This window comes from Microtus oregoni, unplaced genomic scaffold, assembly GCF_018167655.1.
Source record: "Microtus oregoni isolate MIOR12 unplaced genomic scaffold, Mior012 000026F_ref0000081, whole genome shotgun sequence".
NCBI classification, from domain to species: Eukaryota; Metazoa; Chordata; class Mammalia; order Rodentia; family Cricetidae; genus Microtus; species Microtus oregoni.
The window spans coordinates 18,844,761-18,870,141 of record NW_024543085.1 but is presented as its reverse complement, the minus strand read 5'-3'; the positions used below and the strand labels follow the sequence as shown (position 1 = coordinate 18,870,141).

The 25,381-nt window shown below is 40.3% G+C and overlaps 1 protein-coding gene across 3 annotated transcripts in view; it reads left to right on the top strand.

Annotated features, from left to right (window-relative positions):
- The first annotated feature begins 5,466 nt into the window (after positions 1-5,466).
- The window catches only part of Aass (aminoadipate-semialdehyde synthase), a 59,069-nt gene continuing 39,154 nt past the window's right edge, over positions 5,467-25,381 (top strand). The window contains exons 1-7 of one of the 3 annotated variants that reach the window (XM_041675687.1): positions 5,467-5,572; positions 12,074-12,216; positions 13,308-13,607; positions 17,211-17,387; positions 22,056-22,140; positions 24,035-24,102; positions 24,206-24,352. In XM_041675687.1, coding sequence (XP_041531621.1) covers positions 13,398-13,607; positions 17,211-17,387; positions 22,056-22,140; positions 24,035-24,102; positions 24,206-24,352 — 687 coding nt within the window. In that variant the 5' untranslated portion in view covers positions 5,467-5,572; positions 12,074-12,216; positions 13,308-13,397. The remainder of the gene's footprint in view (positions 5,573-12,073; positions 12,217-13,307; positions 13,608-17,210; positions 17,388-22,055; positions 22,141-24,034; positions 24,103-24,205; positions 24,353-25,381) is intronic. The other 2 variants (XM_041675686.1, XM_041675685.1) reach the window with 2 other exon arrangements.

The window sequence follows — 25,381 nt, the reverse complement described above, 5'->3', positions numbered from 1 at the left end:
ATTCTTGCTAAGCAGATATTCAGACATTACAGGCTGTTTTTCCAAATCCATAGACATAGTTATGAGAAGTCACAGTATAAAGGTCCTGAAAAGTAGACTCTGACTGCTGATGTTTGCGTTAATTTCCAATTGATTTTTGGAGCTCACAGCAAAGCTGTATTTCAGTTTTGGTTTCTCTGGTTGTTGAAAGCAAGCAGTCTTTTGAAGATCAATCTAGCACAGTGATCTTGACTTTGAATTCCTGTCTGTCTAGCTATTGTATGTGCTCCCCTCCTTCATTCAGTGAAGGTCTTTATTTGGTCTAATGAAACATGAATTACAGCTCCTGGTTCCTGGGTGCTGAAAGGTATATTAGTTTCTCGGCGATGTTGTATTAATTAGGTTGTTGCAGGGAGACCACTTGCTTGTTTCCCGGCAGCCTGGAAGCTCAGACCTGAAATAATCACACAGAAAATATGTTATTTAAATCACTGATTGGCCCTATTAGCTCTAACTTCTTTTTGTCTAGCTCTTATATATTAATTTAACACATTTCCATTAATCTGTATATTGCAACAAGGCTGTGGCTTACCGGGTAAAGTTCCAGCACCTGTCTTTGGCAGGGCTACATAGCTTCTCCTGGCGCTATTTTCTTTCTCCCAGCATTCAGTTTAATTTTCCCCACCTACTTCTGTTTTGCCCTGCTATAGGCTCAAGCCAGCTTTCTTTATGAACCAATCATATTCACAGCATACAGAGGGAAATCCCTCATCACTAGGTGACTTGAAACAATAAATACATGTGTCTCAAGGTTCCAACACCAGAAATCTAAAGTCAAAGTATAGATAGGCCTACATTCCTTCCAAAGACACCATGGCAGAATCCTTCATTACCTCTCCTAATTTTTTTTCTTGCAATGTCTTTATAAGGACATCTTCAGTGGACTTGGTATTCACTCAAATCCAATATAATTTTAGTTTTTTTTTTTTGAGACTGGATATCACTATCAGGCTGGCCTTAAGTCAGAGAGATGCCTTTGTTTTCCAAGTGCCAGCTTGGTAGTTTCTGTTTTAGAAAAACCTTTTCTCCAAATAGCAGGAAGAAAAGGCATGTCATTGAGGATTCTTATTCAAAACTGTGGGGGCATCCCCAGACTTATAGCCTATTTTTCCAAACTGCTGGACTCTGTACCATGTAGTTGACCAGGCTGTTTGCGAGCTGTCACAATTATAGCAATGCTAGTGGATGAGGCAACTAAACTCACTCTGGGACACTGGTTCGAGGTCCTAACCCCCCACTAAGTTCAAAGTGTCCTTGCAATCAAAGGGCACCAATGGTTAACTAGGGGACACCTAGCTAAATTCTAAGTCCTCTTCCTGGAATCACCAAAATTGTACTTAAGTTGCCACACACTAAGCCCAACAACTATGCTCTTGTGTCTGAGGCAAACACATTAACTCATTTCTGTGTGGGCCATAGAGAAAATCTGTTCTAGCAAGCTTGCCTTGAGGATAAGTCCTTAGCGAATCCTCGTGTATATTAGTTTACAGATGGGAACTGTTACATGGACAAAGGGTCTGAAGGGCAGGATTTGTGCTTCTCAGCCTTCCCAAGGCAATAGAGGCTAAACCTCTTCTAATAGCTCATCTCAGAAAGCTGAGCTTTACAAAGGGGAAAAGATAAGTCGGTGCCTGACTGTACATATGCTTGAATAGTTTTTCATGCTCACACAACTGGAGAACTTTTAATGGGAGCAAATTCTCTGATTAAATATGACCCCGATGCTGTATCTTTTCCAAAGTTGTCTGGTAATGCAGACAGGTAGCAGTTATGCACTGCAAAGGATGCCAGAAATGCAATTCCACTCTCACACAGAGAAGTAAGCCAACAGTGCATGGGCCAAACAACAGCATTCCAGGCAACAGAGATGGCTCTGCTAATTCTTGCACCGAAGTTAAACTTAAGTCGATCTTACACAAGAGCAAGGAAGGAATGGGCCTCCCAACAAAGAGACAGACTGACTAGAAATGATTGATAAGATTCTGCTGTCTCAAACACAAAAGTGGACAATTATTAAGAGACTTTATCATTTGTGCAACTTGGAAAGAGAAACACAAGCTACTCTACCCACTCGTGCTCCGATGGAAAAAGACTAGGACAAGCAGGGCTTGTGTCCTCTGTCTCTGTGGTAACCCAGGAGGTGGAGTCAAGTCACTACCCCATACCCAGGAGAGGGATGTGTGTAGGAGAAGCTAGGAAGTTAGCTTTTATCCGCGTGCCTCCTTACTGAGGAAAAATGCTTTGTGTGCTGAAATCTTCATGGATTGATTAGCAACCTAGGATGCCAAGACTGAAAAGGCTCAAGAAGTTACTAAAGACTCTAATACATAAAGTCATTCCTCATGTGGGCTCCCAAGGTATCTCCAAGGTGACAATAGGCCTTCCTTTATTTCTAAAATAACCTAAGATGTCTCACAAACACTAAACATAGTCTACTATTGCCATACCTCACACTTAATATTAGCATCTCACTCATTGGGAAAAGTAGAGAAGACAAGCCATTAATGCAAAACACAGTAACAGTTCAGGGTTGTGAAAAACTGGAAATAAGCCACACCACTCAAAGGGATTGAGTTGTTTTTTTCAGGGCTCAAATATTTGTGACCATGGCTCAGGGAGATTGAAGTTAACCTCAAATTTCATATTCCAATATGGTATCAATTTCATAAAGTTTTTACAGTTAATAGAACAAAGAAGTACATAAGTCAGCACAGTTTTCAAATACATGGGTATATACATTAGGTAAGTGAGTTCCAGCAAAATGGCAGAACCTCAGATCAAGGCCTCAGACGCTCTCGGATGTCATTCTGAAATTTTGGATCGGTGGAAGCTAGGGTCTATTTGTATATTCCAAAGGATTTACCGAACAGTCACAAGATCGTTATGGCACTTATGGGCAATAAGTGGCTTCTAAGGGGGTTAAATATGACCTTAGATAACCTGGGTCTGGACCCTCAATAGTACAGCCTCTCCACACCACTGAAGCTCTGATCAGTCAGTAAGCATTTGCAGTCTCAGATTCTCTCCACGAACTTTTGTTCACTGTTCCCTGGTTGGCCAAGCAGAGCAAGAACCTGGCAGAGTGCTGCTTACTCACTTGTTCAGCCTGTTTTCTTATAGAATCCAGGACTACCAGCCCAGGCGTGGCCCCACCAGCACTAGCTCCTCCCCCAGGAATCACTAATTGAGAAAATGCCCTACAAACTTGTCTAAAGCCCAATCTTAAGGAGGTCGTTTTTTGATTGGGGCTCCCGCCTCTCTTCCAATTCTACCTTGTGTCAAGTTGACATAAATTGTGCAGCACAATTGACCCCTTGTCAACTTGACACACACACATCACCGTTAAGCCATAATCCTTCCTTTCTCATTCATCCCAAAGATCTCACATTGAAAACATAAATAACTTAAAAAGTCCAGTCTTTTTTAAATTCAAACACGTCGAAAGTTCAATCTCTTCAGAATAGCCAGTCTCTCTAAAAGTCTAAAATCTTTTTAAAAATTTCTAAATATTTCATCTATGAGCTCCTGTAAAAATCAAAATAGTTTAAATAATTTCTTCAAGAGGGAAGAACCAGGGCGCAGTCACAATCTGATCAAAGTGAACCCGAATTTCCAAAGGTGTAAATAATTCAATGTCCAGTCATCTGGGATTCACTCATCAGATTCCAGACTTCTCCAAAGGGCTTGGGCCACTTCCCCAGCTTTGCCCTCTGCAGCACCCACAGTTTATTTTCTAGGTTGTGCCTGCTACCATCCCACTGCTGCTGCTTTTCTTGGAGGTCACCCCTTGGTGGGGTCATCCCCCAAACGCTAGCGTCTTTTGCTGTGACTGGGCTTCCCTTCCACAGGTAACCTCTCCTGGGCTCTCCTCAGGAGCTCCAACCCTGCCACACAGTACCAAGCCTCAGCTTCTTTCCACGATCCCTTCACATCTTCAAAACCAGCACGACCTGGGTGATGCCCACACTGCCAGCATAAGGGACAACCTTGGCCACGTCTGGAACACAACTTCTGTGTGCTGACTCCCAGGAAACACACAATGATGCTGGTCCCTTTTCATCACTACTAATTTCTCAGTTCCAGCTGACAACATTGATTATCCCAGCAAAGTAAGGCTTTGCTTTACCAATTGTGGAATCTCATTAATCATGGCTGACACTTCAGCCCCAGCTAAACAGTAAGTACCACAGGATCTTAATTCAAAATACCAAATGACCTGACTAGAGACTTTGAACTTCTCTCTGAAACTTCACAAGCCAGGCCTTCATTGTCTGCATTGCCCTCAACATTCATATCTTCCAAATTCCTATAAAGATCTCAACACTCAGTGGTTTTTCTCTTCCAAAGTAACAAAGCCCTCCACAATCCTCTTGAAAACACAAGGGCAGGTCTCTCACAGCAATGCCCCACTATCCTGGTACCAGCTTGTCTTAGGGCTTCTATTGTTGTGATGAAACACCATGGCAAAAAACAATGTGAGGAGGAAAGGACTTATTTCGCTCCTATTTCCATACAACAGTTTGTCATCAAAAGCAGTGAGGGCAGGAACCTAGAGCTGATGCAGAAACCATGGAGAAACGGTGCTTACTGGCTCGCTTTCCTTGGCTTGCTCAGACTGATTTTTTTTTTTTTTTTTTTTTTTTTTTACAGAACCCAGGATCACCTAGACAAGGGATGGCACTGACCACAATGGGCTTCCCAGGGAATCACAAATTAAGAAAATGTCCTAAGGGCTTGCCTGCAGCCGGATCATATGGAGAAGTTGACACAAACTATCCAGTACTTTAGGGTTATTTCCAGAAACTTGCCTCACAAGTCTAAATAGAGGAGAAATTTGTGAAAACAGGAGGGATGATGCCCTTCTGGCTGTTACCCCGAGACTCCACGATTGCTGAGGCTAGTTTTTATGAAACACGTTTTTCACAACCCTGAACTCTGTAATGTATTCGTCATCCACAAACTTCTGTTCCTTCGATGTGGTGTACCTGCGTTCTCAGCTATCAGGATTCTAAAAACACGCTGGAATTCTCATCGGACTGGGCTTCCTCCTCCTGTTAAAGGTTGTGAAAAGGTGCGTTTCACAAAACAAACATGACACCTGCGCTTGCGACTTCTCCAGGAGATGTTACCGCCCAGACGTTTCTTTCGTTCTTTTTCTGTCTTCGCCTGCTTTCTGCCACAGGCAGTTACAAACCTGGTCAATAACCATCTAGGGAGGTCCTGAGCTAAGCTCTAGGGTCAGAGATCTTTCTGGCAGATGAACCTTAGAGTAGAACAGGGGCAGGGCATGACCTAGTACCTGGCAGCGCCTCCGATTGGCGGAAGAGAAGGTTGTTCCTTCGAGGCTGCTGCTGATTGGCTGCAAGAGGGAAGACTTGTGACGTACTTAAAAGTTGAGCAAACGCCTCCCCCTCCTTCTCGCCCCCTGCCCTGCCCCCCAAGCGAATTTTTTTTTTTCCCTCACGGAAATCTGAGACTTCAGGGTCCAGATTCAGGAGCTCTTGGCGGCAGAGGACTATTCAGAAGCCACAAGGTGAGAAGAGGGCCGGGAGGGCGACGCTGATGCAGGAGTGATCCCTGCAAGCAGGATGCACTTGCAGCTCCCGGCTCAACCGCGGGACTCCAGCTGTTGGCCGCGACAGAGCTAGAGAGGGGGGCAAACTTTAGGCCTCACCGCCCAGCTTTCCTGAAGGGAGGGAGGGCGGTGGGCTCAGCTCCTCGGCGTCCGAATAGGAAGGGGGAGGAGGGCGATGCACTTTTTTCGGAGGTGGGCCCTGGCGATTGTGGTGCTGTTGCTGGGGACTATGGGTTGATGTTGAAATTAAAGTTGCAGAGTGAATAACTTATTTATTCTTGGACCGAAAACTTCATTGCCGGTGGTGGCAGATGGAGAGAAGCAAGATTCTTCCTGAGCCCTGGTCCCCATTTGAGTCCGCGGAACTGTGAACTGTGACGCGGAATTTCCCACGCCTAGCTGCAGTTTTAGGGCTGGCCACTGTGTCTGAGATAGAGGCATGGCGGGGTCAGTCTGTACTCTAATTGAGATAGGCATGAAACAGAAAGTTGGGCAAGTTGTGTTTCTGTTTTTCAAACTCTCGATATCCTGGGGCGGGGGTGGGGGGGATACTGTGCAGGCCAGGCCGATGCGCAAGAAGATGACTCTGTGAACACACACTTTGTTAACTCTGCCTGGTTGAATGAAGAAAGGGGGAGAAAGGGAGAGAAAGAAGCTGAATAAATGAATTAGTTCCTAAATCAGTAGAGCTCGATGTTTCTTGGATATTATGGGTCATGAATTGTGAGAATGTGAGCAATGTGTAGCTGTGACCAGCGTTATGAGGCTCGGTACACCACATTGAATGGTCTATGATGTACACAGAGTCTTTCCAGTTCTTTGTACAAAACACAAATGGCATGGCATGGTGTGTGCGCGTTTGCATGTTTGTGTGCACACGCGCATGTGTATTTGGCCACCCCACTCTGCTCCATGAAGGTGAGAGGACCTTGGGCTGCATAAACTTGTTGGCTACAAAATCTGATTGTCATTCTGCGAAGTGTCTTAGGAAGACAAAAGTTGAGTTTGCTTATTGGAGGTATTCCCCCAATCTTCTAGAAAATCATATTTCTTACCACGGTCGCTGTTTTCATTGAATCTAAAGTGTCATCAAATTAAGGCGCATCCCTATGCCAGAGATGCTAAAATGTGAAAACGTGTCCCAACCTGGTCGAAGCAGAGCTAGAATGGTAACGGATCTTACGTGTTCCCCTGTGTCTGAAGAGTGGCGTTCAGGACAGGCTCTTTCAATTTGGGTTCTCTTTTCCTCTTCTTGGGAAGCATAATTTACTATAGTGTGACAAAGAGTAAGGGCAAGCAGTGTCTTCGACTAGGGGGTGTGACTATGCTCACATTGGAGAAATCAGGAGGCTTTTAAATTATGTTTAAATTTTAGTTCCCCCACCCTGTGTGTTTATAATGGGGTGGGGAAGATGCATTGACAATTTGGTTCTTATTTATCTTATTTATCTATTATACATGCTCTATTGCATAGGTTTTTGTAATGTATACTTAAATTTTCTCATCATTTATTTTAAGATAAATAATTTAAAATTTTTACCTGGCCAACAAAATTATAAAACTATATCTATTATATAGTATATATTATATTATATACATATATTTATATATATTTATAAAAATATATATTATATAGTACTGTTTTAATAGCATGCATATGTTATGTACTGTTTGAATCAGGAAAAACATATCATCATCTCAAACATTTGCAATTTCTTTACTAAGAATTCTGTAAAATTCCCTTATAGTTTTTCAAAACAATAGTACATTGGTATTACAGCTATCTAATTGTGCAATAAATTTATTCTTTGTTTTATTTAAAGTTTGAGGTTTTCTGATGTGCCAATCCCTCGGAATACAAAAGGAGTAAATCATATTTCCTACACTGAACCAGAAAATTTCGCAAGGCAGCCTGAATGTAGGAGAAAACCATTTTGGATTGCACTGCAGTTTAGAACACTGTTTTACATTTCACTGAGTCTAAATCTGTGAGCTAGGGGAGTCAAGTTTTTGTTTGTTTGCTTTGATTTTGAGACAGGCTCCCACTATGTAGTCCTGGCTGTCCTGGAATTCACTAAGGACCAGGCGAGCCTCCAACTCACAGAAGTCCACCTACCTCTGACTCCAAGTGCTGGGATTAGAGGCATGCACCACCACACCTGACTTTGAGAATCAGATTTTTCTGTTATTGAATGATAGCAGCTGGAGGATTGAGACAATATTAATTTTTTCAGACTAGATAAATTAACAGTAAGAGACCTGTCCACGAAGTCTCTCTGCAGTTTTATTATCTGTATTACTGTTGCTGTGCACCCCGCCTCCCCCCACCCCCCCAAGCCTGATAGAAGCAATTTGAGCGGGAAAAGATTTCTTGGCTCACATTAGAAGAAGGGATGAGGTTCATCATGGAGGAAAGCCATGAGTGTGAGTGTGAGGTTGCTGACCACACGTGGTCCATGGTCAAGCTGTAGAAAGAGATGAACACTGGAGCTCAGGTTACCCCCCTGCCCCTTTATTCATCCCGGGATCCCAGTGTGTAGGATGGCACCACCGACATAGGGGAGGGTCTTCCTTCCTCCCTTAAACCTCTCTGGAGATGCCGTGTCTTCTAGGGCATTCTAAATCTATCAAGTTGACAGGGAAGGTTAATCAACACAGTTCAGGTGGTTTTAAATCTTATTTTATGTTTTTTTTTTAACCATTTGGCTAGCGCGTTTATACTAGGTTCAACACGGAAGCATTTGAGCAATGGACTGGGGAAGAGGAAGTGAATATCTGGTGCCAGTGCCTTTGCAGTTCCAGGCTTGGTTCCAACAAGCCTTGGAGTTGGGAGGGATTTGGTTTAGTTAGAACTAAGCCATTGTCAGATGCTCTGTTGACGCTGGAACTCTTGAAGTTCCCAGGAACACTAAGGTCCGGGAAATGGGTAAGAAGGATAGGTATGGAGCCACTGTGTTAGCTTACATATGCTAGGAAGATATGGTATATGGAAATTACTATATACCAAATATGGTATATTCTTTTAAAATACTAATGTGTGTAGTGGGGAAATGGCCCAGCGAATAAAAACACTTGTCTGTTCTTGCAGAGAACTGGAGTTTGGTATTTAGCTCATATATCAGGCAGCCCATAAATACCTGGAACTGCACTCTAAGGGCTTGGATTTCCTCTTCTGGATTCAGTGGCTGTACTAACACCACACACACACACACACACACACACACACACACACACACAAAACACAATAAAATAAACCTTAAAAAAATACCAAGTATATTTTAAAAGACATCTGCAGGTTTTGAATGAACTAAAAAGACAAAAACAACTTGCATTTCTTATATATTATCTTATTTCTTCATCTGAGACCAATGTTAACCCTTTCATGGTCTCTTAATATTTAATCCAGGTATGTATCCGTTTGCTGCAAATAACTTGGCATTGAAAAACCTCTTCTTGTGATTTAGTAATTCAGTCACTGAAATATGGGGAGTAGATTGTTCTAATGATTCAAAATAAGTGGTCCCTAAGACGTGCCTAAGTTTCGAGACCAGAGACAGAACATTTGATTTTAATTTCTTCAATTATGAATTTACATTTTTAAGCTTATTCATGTCTCAGTAGAAGTGGTAGAAGTTGAGAGAAGGCAAGATTAGGTCTTTATATTTTGTGATTGTACGTTGACCTACTGCAGTGATTCTCAACCTTTTTAATGCTGCCACCCTTTAATACAGTACCTATGCCAATATAAATTGTCTATAAATAATAGCTCACAAGTATTCTCACTATTACTTACTATTATTATTAGTGTGAGCTTGCTCACACTAATCTATATATTTTCCCATCCAATCCCCCCCTTTTTTTCCAAACGAAATCCCTGAGCCTACCCCCAACCCTATACTATTATAACCAACCCCTGAGTACAAACTTTGTTGGGAGAGGGGATATTGTCTTTTAGGATTATGTTTACCATCATGTGGTAATTTACTTGCTGTGCAAATGTGAGGGCCTGAAAAGAGCAGCTAGAGATGCTGTTACATAGCAAGTTCTATAGTTCTGGAGAGTTTTATTGCTATCAGTTTATCTCTGTGCAACTCACAGTGATACTCTAGAGATTGTTAGAGGCACTTTAAGCTCCCAGTGAATCCTATATTAGTAGGAATGTACCATAGGGCTATTCTTTTTTCTTTTTTTCACAAAGACACAGAGAAGAATACTTTTAAACTTACATTTTTGTATTTGAAATGTTGACCTTCAATGTTTTGGAGGAAAAATGATTAGAATTTCAGGGTGAAGTTCTCCCCCTTTAACTCCTTTCTCTGGTCTCACTCTTCTTTGTGTTTCCCTAGCTCTTTCCCCTCCTGCTCTTATATCCTTCTTATGGGCACTCAGTAATGTCAGCTGATTTTGCTAGAATCAGTGGGAAAGCCAGAATCATTCCACCTTGTCTAAAAAATAAACATGGCACTCACACCCACTTCCTAATATTTTTGCAAAAGTCACAAAATCCTGGACCAAAAAATCCAGAGTGGCTCTCACAGTCATTGCTGGTAAATGCTTCCTCCTCTCTATACAATTCTGAAGTCCCCACTGTTGCCTGTTTTCATGGTGCTGGGAAGAGGAATCTGCTTTCATGCTAGGCACATGCTCTTTCTTTGAGCTTCATCCTCTGTCCATTTCCTATTTCTTGATGACCTTAGGTGACCATGAAGCTCTGTGCTGAGAACAGGTCTCAAAGTTCACCCAGTTACAAGTGACCGGTAATAGCTCCTATAATCTCAGTCAGTTCCTTTTGTTCCCCAAACACCGAGAGGTCTAGAATTTACCTTGGCAGGGATTCAGGAAAGACGTTTCAGTCGACAGAGGAATAGGGGTCAAGAGGGGAGCTTTGATAATTGACTGAAGTTGGATGCCAGATTTCTTTTTGAAGCCAGAGCTGGTGAGAGTAGCAGTGTGTCACACCTCATTGTCTAGTGAAATCCCTGGCCTTCGGCAAAGCAGAGAAAATTGCAGGTTTTATCATTGGCCCCTCAGTCTGCCCCAATTGTCAGCTACATTCAGAGGGTCCAGTTGGAGGGGGGGGGGGACCGGGAGGGAAGTGGGAGGAGGGGAGGAAGTGAAAATTTTGATTGGTATTATTTATAAAGTAATAAATAGAAAAAGAAAATTGCAGGTTTTAAGCTTCAGTCTAGGAATTCTGCCTCTGCTCAAATGTGAACCACCCAGTAAAACTATAGTGTCCTAATTCTTTATCTGTGAGGAAGGGACTATTTATTATTATTTTTTGCAAGAAGGAAATGAGTTAGTATCTGTGAAGGGTGCACCACAGTGTTGGGTTTATAATATTTAATCAATGGTAACTATTTCATTTATTTCAAATGTAAGTTACAGCAATTTGATAATTTTGAAATTCATTACAAAAAGTAAATGTGACTTCTTAAGAGAATCCTAGTTTCTGATGATTTTGTCTTCCAGTTTCCTTAGATTGTATGACTATGCATGGTATGTGTGTCCCCTGCTTCTCCAAGCCCACACTCACCCCAGAAGTGGAGAGGATGTCACTGAGATTGGGAAGGTGACTCTGGTTAATAATCAAGTTTGGAAGCAGGGACACTAAGTAATGGGAATGTGTGCACGTGTCTTCATTTAGGGTCCCTAAGGGAAACTCATAATGTGTTCACCTGTGAATTCAAGAAACACAGTGTGTGCATAAATGCTTGTGTGTGTGCATGCGTGTGTGTGTTTGTGTTCATGTTCAAAGGAAACTCTGTCTTTGGAGTTGGTATTTAGGAACAAAGAGGTTCACGTTCATGAGACATTGCATGTGATCCTTTGGTTGGGGAATAGTAAGTGTTATGGACTTAGGCTCGAGTTTAATGCATTTTTTTTGAGTAACAAAATTATATAAATAAGCCCCCAAATACATGTAGTGTTAGCAATCCTGTACTGAAATGTTAAATACTGGTTTGTTCACCTGTATGATATGTGAAATGTTGTTCAGCTGCACCTTTCTTGGGTTTTTGAGCTTAGTGTGTAAAGAAAAAAATCCCACAGAATTTATTGGCCATGAAAGCTGCCCTGAGCCATTGAATTTCAGGCTTTTGTGTTTTGAAAGAGTTTTAGACAAAAGGTTTATTACAGTTCATAGGTGGGAGCTTAAGAGTCATAGAGAGGGCTTGCTTCTCCACAGCAGGAATGAGCCCAGGAAATAGCACACCCCTGGCTGCTACTGTGGGAACTTTAAAAGGACTTATGTTAGAGACTAGGGTGAGGCATGGGGAGGGGGAAGGGCTGGTCAGTCCAGTTGGGTTACCCACAGACAGTTCAGGTACTTGTCTCATCTCCTGTTATTCTGTAGTGTCTCTCCTGAAATTCCTGATTTTCAACAAAAGCATTCTCAGAACTACTCTCTTGGGGTCCCTTCCTACTGACCAGTTTCTATCTCTTGTTCTCATCGTACAGTTTGTCCCCACCAAAGCCTGAACTGGTATCCTGCTGTGTGGTTTCAGCTGTGTGCAGCTGTCTCTTCCTGGGTGCCTTCCTTCTTGTTTTCTCCTCTGGTTCTGTCGTGAAGTGCTCTCTACATTTATAGACTGCAAATACTTGTGAGTGTTTGGTCACCATCCCCATCTATGAGAAAGGTGTTCCTTAAAGCTTAAATTCTCCAGCAAACAAAATGGTTTACTACAAAACATAAAAGTTTTACTATGTGCTGTCTGTAAGGAGTAGGAGATTTCTAGAACAATAAAGTCATGGGTAGGATTATTTTTTCAAGAAATATATAATTCCCATAATTTGCTGCCAACCTTCCATAGAAAAATAATAGCATATGAATGATCTAAAAACTTATTAGCCATATTTGACTAATATGTATATATAATTTGACTAATATGTAAGGTGTATACAAACATTTGAAAAGGGTAAAGAAAATACTTTTAGACATAGATATTTATATGAAAAACCTATATAAAGCTTATTTGTATAGGACACAGAATATTTATTTTGTAAATATGTTTGTTCGGACTAACTAAATGAGTGGAATTGTGTATGCATGACTAGTTGTGAGAGAACTGGCTGAGACCAGCAGGGCTTCTATGCAATGGGCAGAGGGCTGAGTATGGAGAGGAAGCCTTATAGATCTGTGTGAGGGAAACTAGAGTCTGTGGTGAAGGAATCCATGTGATCGAGTGGTCTGGAGAAAATGATCATGAGGTGTTCTGTTTGTTTTCTCTATTTTGAGACATCACTTTGAACTCATGGCATGCAATACTAAACTCACCTGATTGTCTGGTAGCAAGGTTTATACATTTTTTAAATTTTATTTTATTTCTGCTGACACTTCTTATTGTGGACTTTAAAACAACTCACTTGCGGCCACCAGGGGTCAGAACACACTGGTGACTCCTATTCAGGAAACTTATGGAGAAATCTCACGAGGAACCTTTAATCGTTATAGGAATCTTAAGTTTTAAGCCATCAAAATGGGGACCAGTTTGTAAAGACTGATGTCTGTTGTTTCCTTACCTTTGTGTAATAGACTAGCACTTTTAAGCTTTTGTGCTAAAAACATATTTAATACAACTTTTAAGAAGTTAAATTAACCAAGTTTTGGAGACTTTGGTTGGTTAGAGGCACACTTACTGCCAGAGGTTTATCCTATTCATGTCTATCCAGTGGGTTGGCTCTCTTGCAACAGATTTCTGAGGAGACCAGAACTCATCTGTGAGCCCTCCGTCCTTTTCTGTGCTACTGTTGAAAGTTGCCTTTACAGCTACCAGACTTGAAGATGCTGCGAGTGCAGAAGCCGAGAGTGGCCAGGCTGAGAGCCTGCCTCTTCAGAGGGCTCCACCACAAGCCAGTGATGGCACTCCGGAGAGAGGATGTGAATGCCTGGGAGCGCAGGGCACCTCTGGCTCCCAAGCACATCAAAGGCCTCACCAAACTGGGATACAAGGTCTTGATACAGCCTTCCAATCGACGGGCCATTCATGACAAGGTGAGTACGTTTAACTCTAGAAATAGCTGTGAACACAACAGTGGTAATTCAGAAGCATCTGAAGGAAAGCAAAACATGTTCATTTCACTTTAATTCCATTATTTTGCTAAAAGTATTTTACCCCATTCCACATGTTTCCCGCTGGGTGTATAAGCGACTGCTTTTAGATGTTTCGGGGTCTCAGTCTTTCTCTCCGTTAGGCACAACCCCTCCTCCTTCAGGTGCAGCTCCACTTCTAGGACTAGAAAGACAAAGACTAAGTTGCCATTCCTGCACCCAGGAATGCTCCTTCAGGTAGAGTTTATTCTTTGTGAGGGTGTACCTCAACAGCTATTTTGATAGCCCTTTACATTCATCTCTGTTTACTTTTTTGAAATAATCATAACAGAAGTTATAGTCTTGTTCCAATTTTAGGAATATATATGCACATGTCCTTTTGCTGGATCATTTGAAAGTGGTTGCAGACATTCTAACACTAACACATTAGCACTTAATGCTTTGCTGTGTATTTCCTAGACAGGGCTTTCTTACATAACCACTGTATTATTTTCACACGAGAAATAGCACCCCATAATCTATGCTTTTGTTGTGTTTTAGACAGGTTCTCATGTAGCCAAGATTGTCTTTGAATTTTCTGTGTAGCCAAGAATGATCTTGGCCTTCTGACCCTGTTTTTTCTCTACCTCCCAAGTGCTGGGGTGGCAGACATTAGGCAGCCTGCCCTGTTTCTCATATAGTCTGTGTTCAAGCACTTCGCTGGCTCAATTAAAGCTTACCTAAGATTCCTACAGACTATTGTTCTGTATCTTTAGTTATGATCTGGGGCATCTCCTCCCTTCCTGGTTTTATTTTAATACCATTGATTTCTTTTTTGAGGAGTCCAAGGAGCTGAACTGTTGCATGTTCTGCTTCTGAGAAGAACTAGTATGATTGCATCCTCAGGATTAGATTTAGGCTAGTCACATATCATTTCCCCATAGTGCTGCATCAAAGACCCAAGATACCAAGATGGCCCACCATCAGCTGTGTGTGATCACTTGGTGGAGGTGGTTCCCAGATAATCTCTCCAGCGTGGAAATGTGAAATGTATCTCCTCCTTTGTCCTTACTGTGTAATCAGTAAGCACTGTGTATTTTAGGATCTGTGAAATTCTTGTTCTTTGGTTCCTCAGCCGGCTGTATCAGCACTCCTTGTGAATCTCCCCCTGAATGACGGTTTGCACAGAAGCTTGCAAAACTGTTTGTTTCTGACGTTGGCCCTCTTGCTAATTTGCTTGCTTCTCTTTGTTCTCTTTTGCTTTTTGATTATTATTTGGGATTATGAACCTTTTTATTCAGCTCATTCTTTTTGAGTATTGTACATATCCCAAATTTGGTTATGGGAGTTCATTCAAGGAGGTTCAAGTGTTTCTGGCACAGCTAATTCCCTTCTTTGAACTGTCTCTTTTCCTAGAAAAGCGTATTATCCTACCATTGACATGCATTTCCTCTACTTGCCCCTGGGATTTACTATTTTATTAAGAAACTTTGAGGTTTTTTTTTTTTCATATAGAAATTAGGATCTGGTGTCTGTAATTTTTACTAAGGTATTATTGCCCTTAGGTCCTTTTAGGAGACAGAGTTTAGAAGCGTAAGTGCATGTGCCTACACACGACTGCTCTCTCTCTCTCTCTCTCTCTCTCTCTCTCTCTCTCTCTCTCTGTCTCTCTCTCTCTCTCTCTCTCGCTCTCTCTCACACACACACACACAGACACACAGACACACACACACACTGTTTTAGTCATGAGCTAATAATATTCTACATTGAACGTTGATCTTGGAAGATATTTTTAAAGTTTAAAAAGTGGTTTTGGGAACATAGCACTACTATTTCGATTAACAGCACATTAAATGAAAACCGATGTTACTTCCAAGTGTTTTTATGGCCTTTACACCCACAAAGCTTATTCTGAATATTGTTTTAATTTTTATATGTTTTCCATGTGATTATGTTATCAATGTGATAATAAATACCCATATTATAATTTTTACTCAGCTGGAATGTTTGCTTTTAAATTTCTTTGGATTTGATTTTTCAAATAAGTGTGATATTTATACATTTTAGAGAGGCAGTCTAGTCCTCATCGTGATCGACTGCCCATTCCCACTTGCCTCAAAACATCCTTCAGTTTCTGTTGTTTTTTTCTATTAGCATCTGTGTTTTTGTGTTCTTATTTCATGCTCATTCATTTATAGAAGGTCATATGTCATACATATTATTTTGTGCCTATATATAGTGCATATATATGGGTGTATAAAGATATTATATAATATCGATATGTAAACACTCACATCTTGTTTTATTCAGTCAACAGCATATCTTTGGCATTGTACCATGTCTTATTCTATTGATGGCTGTGATTGCATGATTTTACCATGGTATATGGAATCAATTTACTATAAATGTGCTGTTTTTAAAGAAACCAGATAAAAAAATCTTTTTAATCCTCTCTCCTACTCATCTACACTTTGTCTGAAGTCCATTACTGTGTCTTGATTTCGTTTAACTGCTACTGGAGATAGTCTTAAAATTTCCTCAGATCATGTCACTCCTTTACTTAAAACATCTTAATGACTCTCTCTTAATGTCTATGTGCTCACTAGATTATCTTGCTTAAGTGTGTAATCCTCAGGTGTCCCAATGATAAAACTGGGATAGTCCTACCTCATGGGAATTACATGAGAATTAAGTGAGGCAATTCATGCAAAGAGCCCATCAAAATATACAATAATACATTAGTAACAGTCAACTAGTGTTGTTGTTATTTGGTAGATCTCATATTAGCCATGATGGCATTTTTCACACAGAATCATCAATGCACCCTATCACTTTCATGTCTGTATGTGTGCACCTGCCTTCAGGTGTCTTGCTGCTGCTGTTGTAGACCTCATCTCCTCCTCTCAGAACCCACCCAACCTTTTTGATTAACTTGATTTTCTTATCCTAATATCCACTAGCCTAGAATGTTCCATAGATTCTCCTGACTGTAATGTTCTTGAGTATGACCTTATGCTGTGCTCCTGGCATATTACAACAGCTCCTTCATGGAGACACCTTTCCTGTTTTTCACTGTGCTATTTATAGCACAATTCTTCACATTAGAGAAGTAATAGCTGTTAACTGAACCAAAACAACAACAACAACAAACCAGTGGTGGGCATATATCCTATCTCTTAATACAAAAGGGTTGCAAATCAATACTTGACATGGAGTGTTTCAGCATGCTATCAGTACATAATACTGTGACAAAGGTCTCCTGTAGCTCACACTAACCTGGAACTTACTAAATAGCCAATGATGACCTTGAACATGTGTTCCTATTATCTTCATTTGTAATCAAAGTATAATCTGCTCTTAGCTGTGAGTGAATACTGGATTTTCCAAATCTTCTATAAAACCCAAGCAGGATAGATACATCTTAATTGAAGAAGCTACACTGTTATTTGTACTAATTCACCAAACCCCATCCTTCTCAAGGTGGTTGTACCTTTGCACTTTTTGTTAGCAAAAGCATGTGTATTACAATCTGGGAGAGTAATCTTTGGTCCAAATTGCAATCCCCAGGAGTATGCCAGGGCTGGTGGTATTCTTCAGGAGGACATCACAGAAGCTTGTCTAATTTTGGGAGTAAAAAGACCTCCAGAGGAAAAGCTGATGTCCAAGAAGACTTATGCCTTCTTTTCCCACACAATAAAGGCCCAGGAAGCCAATATGAGCTTGCTGGATGAGGTCCTGAAACAGGTAATTGTGACCAATATTCATGAGCAGTAATGCAGCATTGGACAGTAGATCTGTCACTCATGTTAACAGGAGATGGGATTCATGGCAGGGTGCCCAATGAAGAGCTATCCTTGGTTACACAGGTTTGGAGTATACGTATCATTATTTTATATATTCTGAAATAGATGAATAAAAGTTTATTTTTCCTTCCTCAAGCAGTTACTAATTTATAAGGTTAAGTGGGTATATCCCACCATGTAGCATTCAAGAGCTGAAAAGAACCTCAGAGATCTTGCAATCTAATGGCTTGTTTTTCACATAAGACTCAGAGGGGTACAGTAACTTAACTGAAGTTACACAGCTCTATGGCAAAACAACATAAGTAGAAATGCTTTTTCGTTCATCACTATTTATAAGATATGGAGTATATTTTGAAGTTTAAACACTGTGAAAATATTAATAGCTATTTAAAATGGGAATGCCCACTGAATGAAATCAGTATTGAGTGCCTACAATGTGTCTTACACAATTCACCTCCGTGAAAATACAAAATATCTGCTATCCTTGTGTTTTTGATGCCACATTCAGTGGGAGGAGGCAGAGATAAGCAAAGAAGACAACCCATGTCACCAGAACATAATCAGTAAAAGAGATACAGTACTGAAGGAGAAAGGAACATGAACACCAAGAGGGGTCAAGGCAACTGTCGTTAGGGCCTCATCCCAAAGGTGGTATTTGAGTAGATATTTGAAGGATACAAAGGACCAAGCCATGTCTGATGATGATGTGTCTTCTAAGAAGACAGGCATATAAATATCCAAAAGGTTTCTGTGAATGGGTGGATAGAGTAGGCCATGTACTAACATGCTTAATCTTCCCTTTGTAAGATAATGGTTGGAGGTATAAGGAAGTAAACAACACTAATCAGATAACTTAGTCTAGGGCCAGTCTAGTCTATAGGCAATAGATGAAGATGGCTAGCTCCTGGGTGGTGGAGTAGATGCTGTGATGTTTGTGGAACCTTACTTCATTTTAGAAGTGAATTCTACAAAATTCCTTGATGACAGAAAGGTAGAATTTGAGGATGGCCATGTTGTCTATAAGGAGAACAAGCTAGGTGGCCACATTGTGCCTGTGCACAGGAAGCTATGTTGGGAACAGAGGGGTTTAGCTTGTCATATATCTACATTTTGACAGCTGTCAGGAAAGTGGATAGTATATTGGATATGAGTTTATAGCTCAGGAGAGCAGCTTTTTCCTGACCAGAACTGTGAGAGAACAGGTGGTATGTATACTCAGGGGGCTAGATGAGTGTGGGTTGTGAGTGGAGATACAGACCAGAGCCTTGGCCCATGGCCTACAGTAAGGATGATGGAGCATTTAATATAGAATCTGAGAATAAAACAGAGGGTTGCATTTACTAAAAATACTAGCAATAGAGAAAATGGATTTTGCATAGGGAAATAGGATATGTTCCTTTTAATTTCAAAACCACTTTGAAGCAAATAAACTCTTTTATGGAGAACTTCAGAAACATTTTGTTATATGAACTTTTGGTCCTCATTAGAAAATTAATAAAAATAGACCTAGCAGGACGGCTTTTGGGCAGTACTCTAACAAGCCCACATTCAGAGTTGGTTATACATTGAACATCATTAAATTTGTAAACTTGATTTTAAATTATACAGTTTTATTCCCCAGTACTGGGTTAGCAACCCATGACCTGGCACATGCTAAGCAAGTACTCTATATTATGCTTAGCAATGTACCCAAGACCTCTAATTCCCACATTCTTTGAAGAGATAAAAGTATTGTATAAGTATAATATAGCTTTTAAGAACCCATTTGTTGATAGAGGTTGGTGTCCCACCCAATTCCATAGTCATTCAGTCCCAAAGGAACACACAGAGGCCTACATTAATTATAAACTGGTTGGCTTATTATCTCAGGTTTCTTATTAACTAACCCTTACATCTTAAATTAACCCATAATTTTTGTCTGTGATAGCCATATGGCTTGTTACCTTATATCAGTGAGACATTCTCATTTTGTGTCCTTTGTGTCTTGGTAATTACTGCATACTGAGCCTTTCCTCTTCCCAGAATTCTCCTGCTCTTGTTGCCCCACCTGTTCTTCCTGCCTGTCTACTGGCCAATCAGTGTTTTATTAAACCAATACAAGTGACAAATCTTTACAGGGTTCAAGACCATTATCCCAAAGTACTTCTCCTCCTTTATTTTCAAAGTAGGAACTCTAAATCTAATCTCCTTTTTTAGCTTTCTTCCTGACCATTATCCATAACAACTTGTAACCAATACTGTAAACAAAGCCCAACATACATAATCCAGTTTTGGAGAATGTGGGTGTAGTTTTTTAGGCTACTTCCTGCTTATTGAGAACACTGATAATCTTATGGGGACCTAAAGAAAATTTCGGATTATGGTCAAGTCCTGACTGGAGCATTCTGTGAGGCTTGATCATCTCAACCAGCTGTCTTGAGGCTGTTCTGGATGTAGAACTTAGAGGAAACTCCAAAAGACGTCCTCTGAAAAGTTGGATCATCTGGGTAATGCGCTCCTATCGGAGATTTTTCAGAGGGTCTTCCTTGATCAAAACTTATTTTCTTAGCCAAGAATGAATCCACAGCCTCCCATTTCCTGTGGAAACAAAACCAAAATCTCTTCTCCAAAGTAACGTATATTTTGACTTAAATTTTAAAGTTAAGGCATTTTCAAAATATATATGTTGGATTAATCCAGCAGCATTTACAATCAAATGCCTTTTATCAGCTATTGCTCCTTCCTCATCCACCAAAAAATTCAAAGACAACACAATAGCATCCAGTATCCAGATTCTCTGTGTATTTTCCATCTTTGTGTGCCTTCATTTTAAACTCTGTTTTTTTTTTCTTTTTCTTTTTCTTTCTGGTTTTTTGAGACAGGGTTTCTCTATTTATCTTTGGCTGTCCTTGAATTCACTCTGTAGACCAGGCTGTCCTTGAATCATAGAGATCCACCTGCCTCTTCCTCCCAAGTGCTGGGAATAAAGGTGTGTGCCACTACACCCAACTACTCTCTTTCTTTTTGTAAAAATGACTTTATCCTTTTTCTTTTTCCTCCCAAGACTACATATATTTTTTAAACACATGGTAAACCATTTAGATATTTTTTTTTGGTCTGAATTTATCTTTACTGTATATCTCTTTTTCTGACCACATGAATCTTTAAGTTGCTAAGTGATATGGATAGGATTAACGCCATGGCTTTGATGACTGGATTCACCCCATTCCTCAGCTTGTGGAGAGTCTAACTTCACAGCAGAGGTATTGGTGGGAGCCATGTTTATTGCCACAACTCTATGGAGTTTCAAAGTCCGTGCCACCACCAAGAAGTGTGCTGTTGGTGATTCATAAACATCATTTAACTGTTTGGTGGTAAAGCCGGTTAAAAGGGCTGAAGGTTTTTGCAGCTAAAACTGAGTCAGGAATCCTCTCTTAAATGAGACATGCTTGCCCTTAGCAAACAGAGGCCACCTGAGAAAATGCTGCTACCAATAACCTGTGTTTAACTTTTTTGTGTGTTCTTTTGTGTCTTGAATTACTTCCTAAGCTCTCTCAGGTTTTATGTGGATGTGGTTGTCCCACATTGGGCATCAATTTGTAAGCAGAGGCTTCTCATTCGTTTCCTGGCAACCCAGACACAAATAATCATACAGAAACTATATTAATTACAACACTGCTTGGCCTATTAGCTCAGGCTTCTTATTAACTAACTCTTACATCTTAAATTAATGCTTTTCTATTAATCTGTTTATCAACATGAGTCTGTGGCTTACTGGTAAGGATCCAGCATCTGTGTTCTTCAGCAGCTATGTGGTGTCTTTTTCACTCTGCCATATATATATATATATATATATATATATATATATATATATATATCTCCAACCTGGCTATTTTCTGTCCTGCCATAGGCCAAAGCAGTTTTATTCATTAACCAATAAAAGCAACACATATCCAGAAGGACATCCCACATCCTATATTAAAGGGTTTTTTTTGAGAGAGGAAAGGTCTTTGAAGAAAGAGAAAGAATTTATATTTGTCAAAGATCAAGAAAAGAGGGAGAGAAAGGAGGAGTAAGATGGAGAGGAGAGGGAGGGAAAGAGAGAATGTTGGGAATTATTGTTGTTATTTTTTAAGTAAAAATAATAGTTTAAATAACTGAGGAGCAATGTACAGGAAGAATATTCCAAAAAAAAAAAAAGAGGTATTAGTTCAAGAAGACTGTCTAGGAAGGATTTGGAATGAGCAAGGATTTGCTTGCATACAGGGATTCATCTTAGGAAGGATGTGTTTTCGTTGGTACCAGAAGACTGACAATAAGAAGGGACATAGGCATATTTCAAATAATTTTGGGCAGGTTGGGGAACCTTTGCCTCAGTTATGTTCTTACCTCACTTCAAAGGACGTGTTTAACAAGAAGTTCATTCTTTTAGCTCTAATTACAGCTGGTCTGTGATCAAGCATTTTCAAAGCATTTAATGGTGCACCTCCTGTTAATGGGTTAGTTAGTCAACATGCATTTCCTAAGAGGGAAAACCTAAATATTTATTTCTTTATATGTGGCTTACTAATATATTGAATTTGAGCTGAATTTACCTGCTTGCAACAGTTTCTTTTTTTATTTTCTTCAGGAAATTCGACTTATTGATTATGAGAAAATGGTGGATCACAGAGGGTCTCGGATAGTGGCATTTGGACAGTGGGCGGGTGTGGCAGGTAGGTATGGCAGGGCTCATGTAACCTTCTAAGTGTGTCTCAGCAGTACAAGTGTGTTTCTCTTTCCTATGTTTACTGCTAAAACAAAAACACAAAGAAAAAAAAGGAAGCAGGCAAAAGGTTAATACCTAAGAATATGTTTTAATTTTCTAGATGATCCTGTGAAGAAACAAAGTTATGTTTGGTAATGGGACACCATAAGCAGAAAATTTGGGGGATGAACTTCTTTACCAAGTGAGGGTTGAGCTGTATTGACTACTGTTCCAGGTCATTTTGGACTCATCCAGGTGACTGTTCTTTTCTCTAGGGAAAATGAACAGGCCAGAAATATGCTAATTGATTCAGGAGTAACTGTGAATAGGATGTGGCTTTTATTCTTTAAAAAGTCATGAAGGCAAGGTAATCCAGAAGTATAGTGTCACTACTACTTGCTAGGGGAAGAGCATTGAGTTGGAAATAGCTATTGGGGGGTGACCTTGAGACAGTACATCTGAAGCTGGGACTTGCTGGCCAAGTAAAACCTACTTAAACAAGTAAGGAGGAAGGAATGGTAGGCACATGTAAAAGCCCTGTTATCAGTAAAGTTAAAAAAATCTAAATAGGGGGCTGGGGAGATGGCTCAGAGGGTAAAAACATTGCCTGCTCTTCCAAAGATCCTGAGTTCAATTCTCAGCAACCACATGGTGGCTCACAACCATCTGTAATGGGGTCTGGTGCCCTCTTCTGGCCTGCAGGCATACACACAGACAGATATTGTATACATAATAAATAAGTAAATATTTAAAAAATCTAGATAGACAAAGTAAAAAGGAGTTGGCACTATGCAAAGGGAGGAAACATAAGCAAGAACACAGCAATCTCCTCTGTAAATATTGAGAGAACAGCAAAAAATGTACTAAGGCTAATGAGCTTGACAAACTTCTGGATTAGGCAAACCTTAAGAAGACACAAATGGCTGAGACAACTGCAAGAAAAAATTGGCTCTGCAGTAGTACATAAACTCAACTCATAAGAAAAGGAAAATATTTTATAAAAGGAATTTTATTTTTAATGCAATAGTTCTTGTTGTGACAGACTGGAACTCAGAAGCTTGAGGCAGAAGGATTGTCATGAATATGAGGCCAATGTGGGCTACATAGAAAAACTCAAAAAATTTACTTTCATTTTTTAATTTTTTTTTGTGAATTTCATTCATGAGTGCTAGATTTACATCATTTCCACCTCTCCCTCTTTCTCCTACCCCTTCTATGGTCCCCACCTTCCCTCTCAATTTTATGACCTCTTCTTAAATGATTATTATCACACACGTACACACACCTTGCTGAGTCAAGTTAGCATTGCTTGTATGGACATGCATTTAGGGCTGACCCCTTGGGATTGAATAACCTATCTGGGAGCTTTTTCCTGGAGAAAACTCTTTCTCCTTTCCTCAGCGTTAATTGGTTCCCTGTACTTCTTCATTTAGGAGTGGGGCCTCATGAAACTCTTCTCGTACATACTGGCACATCACCTGGTGCATGTCCCTGTGCAGGTCTTGTTTCAGCAACCATATGATTGATACTTCATGAGCATAGCTTCCATGTCATGTGTCTAGGAGACACTAGTTAGCGGCAGCCAACCTGTCCTTCCTGTCTGTACTTACAAGTTTTCTGCCATTCTTTCAAAGTTTTCCTTGAGCCTTAGGTGTTGGGTTTACGCTACAGATGTATCATTCAAAGCTGGGTCACTTATTTTCTGAAGTTTGAACAGCTGTGAATCTCCATAGTAATCTCCATCTGCTGAGAAAAGGAACTTCTTTGATGAGGGGTGAGAGATACTATTAGTGAGGATAAGTAAGGCTATTATTCAACTGCACTCAATTAATGGTCCTTTTGTCGGTCTGGTTCTGTGACAGGAATGATCAATATTTTACATGGAATGGGTTTAAGGCTCCTTGCTTTGGGACATCATACACCTTTTATGGTGAGAGATTTTATTTTTTTTATTGGAAATGTGTCATATTTTCAGCATAGAAACACCTTTGGGATAGTGGACTGACGTGGATTGTGTATGTGCTTGCTTCTAGCACCTTGGCATGGCTCACAACTACAGGAACAGCAGCCAGGCTGTGCAAGCTGTCCGCGATGCAGGCTATGAAATATCTCTGGGTTTAATGCCAAGGTCAATAGGACCCTTAACCTTTGTGTTCACGGGGACTGGCAACGTATCAAAGGTAGTCCCACCCATCCTCTCTCTCAAGCAATCTGAAATGCTGAACATTTTGTGGGCATTTCAAACCCAATGAATGACCATTCAATTTGGAATATTTCTGTTGTCAATGTTTTATGTTTTTACTATAACAAATAACAGTACTAACCCAATCACTTTCTTTGCTTTTAGCTGATATCATCTATTAAAGCAGTGGTTCTCAACCTGTAGGTCATGATTTCTTTGGGGGCTGGACAACCTTTTCACAGAGTTAATATATCAGATATCCTGCCTTTCAGATATTTACATTGCAATTTATGACAGTAGCAAAAATACAGTTTTGAAGTAACAACAAAAATAATTTTAAGGTATGGGTTCACCACAACATGAAGAACTATAGTAAATGATCACAATATTAGGAAGGTTGAGAACCACTGTCTTAGAGGCTTAAAGTGTCCCTTCACCCTTCTGTCTTCCTTCCCTCCTTCCTTGCTTCTCTGTCCCCTTCTTTTGTTAACTCCTTGTTAATGATATAAAGCACTGCCCTTCCAGTGATGAGTTGTTCCTTCATTAACTGCTTGGAATCTTGCTAGTAACTAAGTATCTTAGTTAGGGTTTCTGTTGTTGGGAAAAAATAAGGCATTTTTTTAAATTATTGTTGAAGGGGGTAATCCATTGTGTGTGTGTTTACATCCCTGGGCTAGCAGTCCTGAATTCTATATAAAAGCAGGCTGGCTTTCTTCAGAGATGAACAGTTCTGTGGAAGTATAGAATAAACCCTTTCCTCCCCATGAGCAAAAGCAAATTGGTGAGAAAAGGGTTTATTTGGCTTAAATTTCCACATCACTGTTCATCATAAGAGAAAATCAAGACAGGAACTCAAACACTACAGGAACCTGTCAACAGGAGCTGATGCAGTAACCATCCATGGATGGGAGTGGATTACTGCCTGACTTCCCCTGGCTTGCTCAGCCTGCTTTCTTATAGAACCTAGGACTATCAGCCCAGGTGTAGAAACACCATAATGGGCTGGGTGCTCCTCAATTACACACTA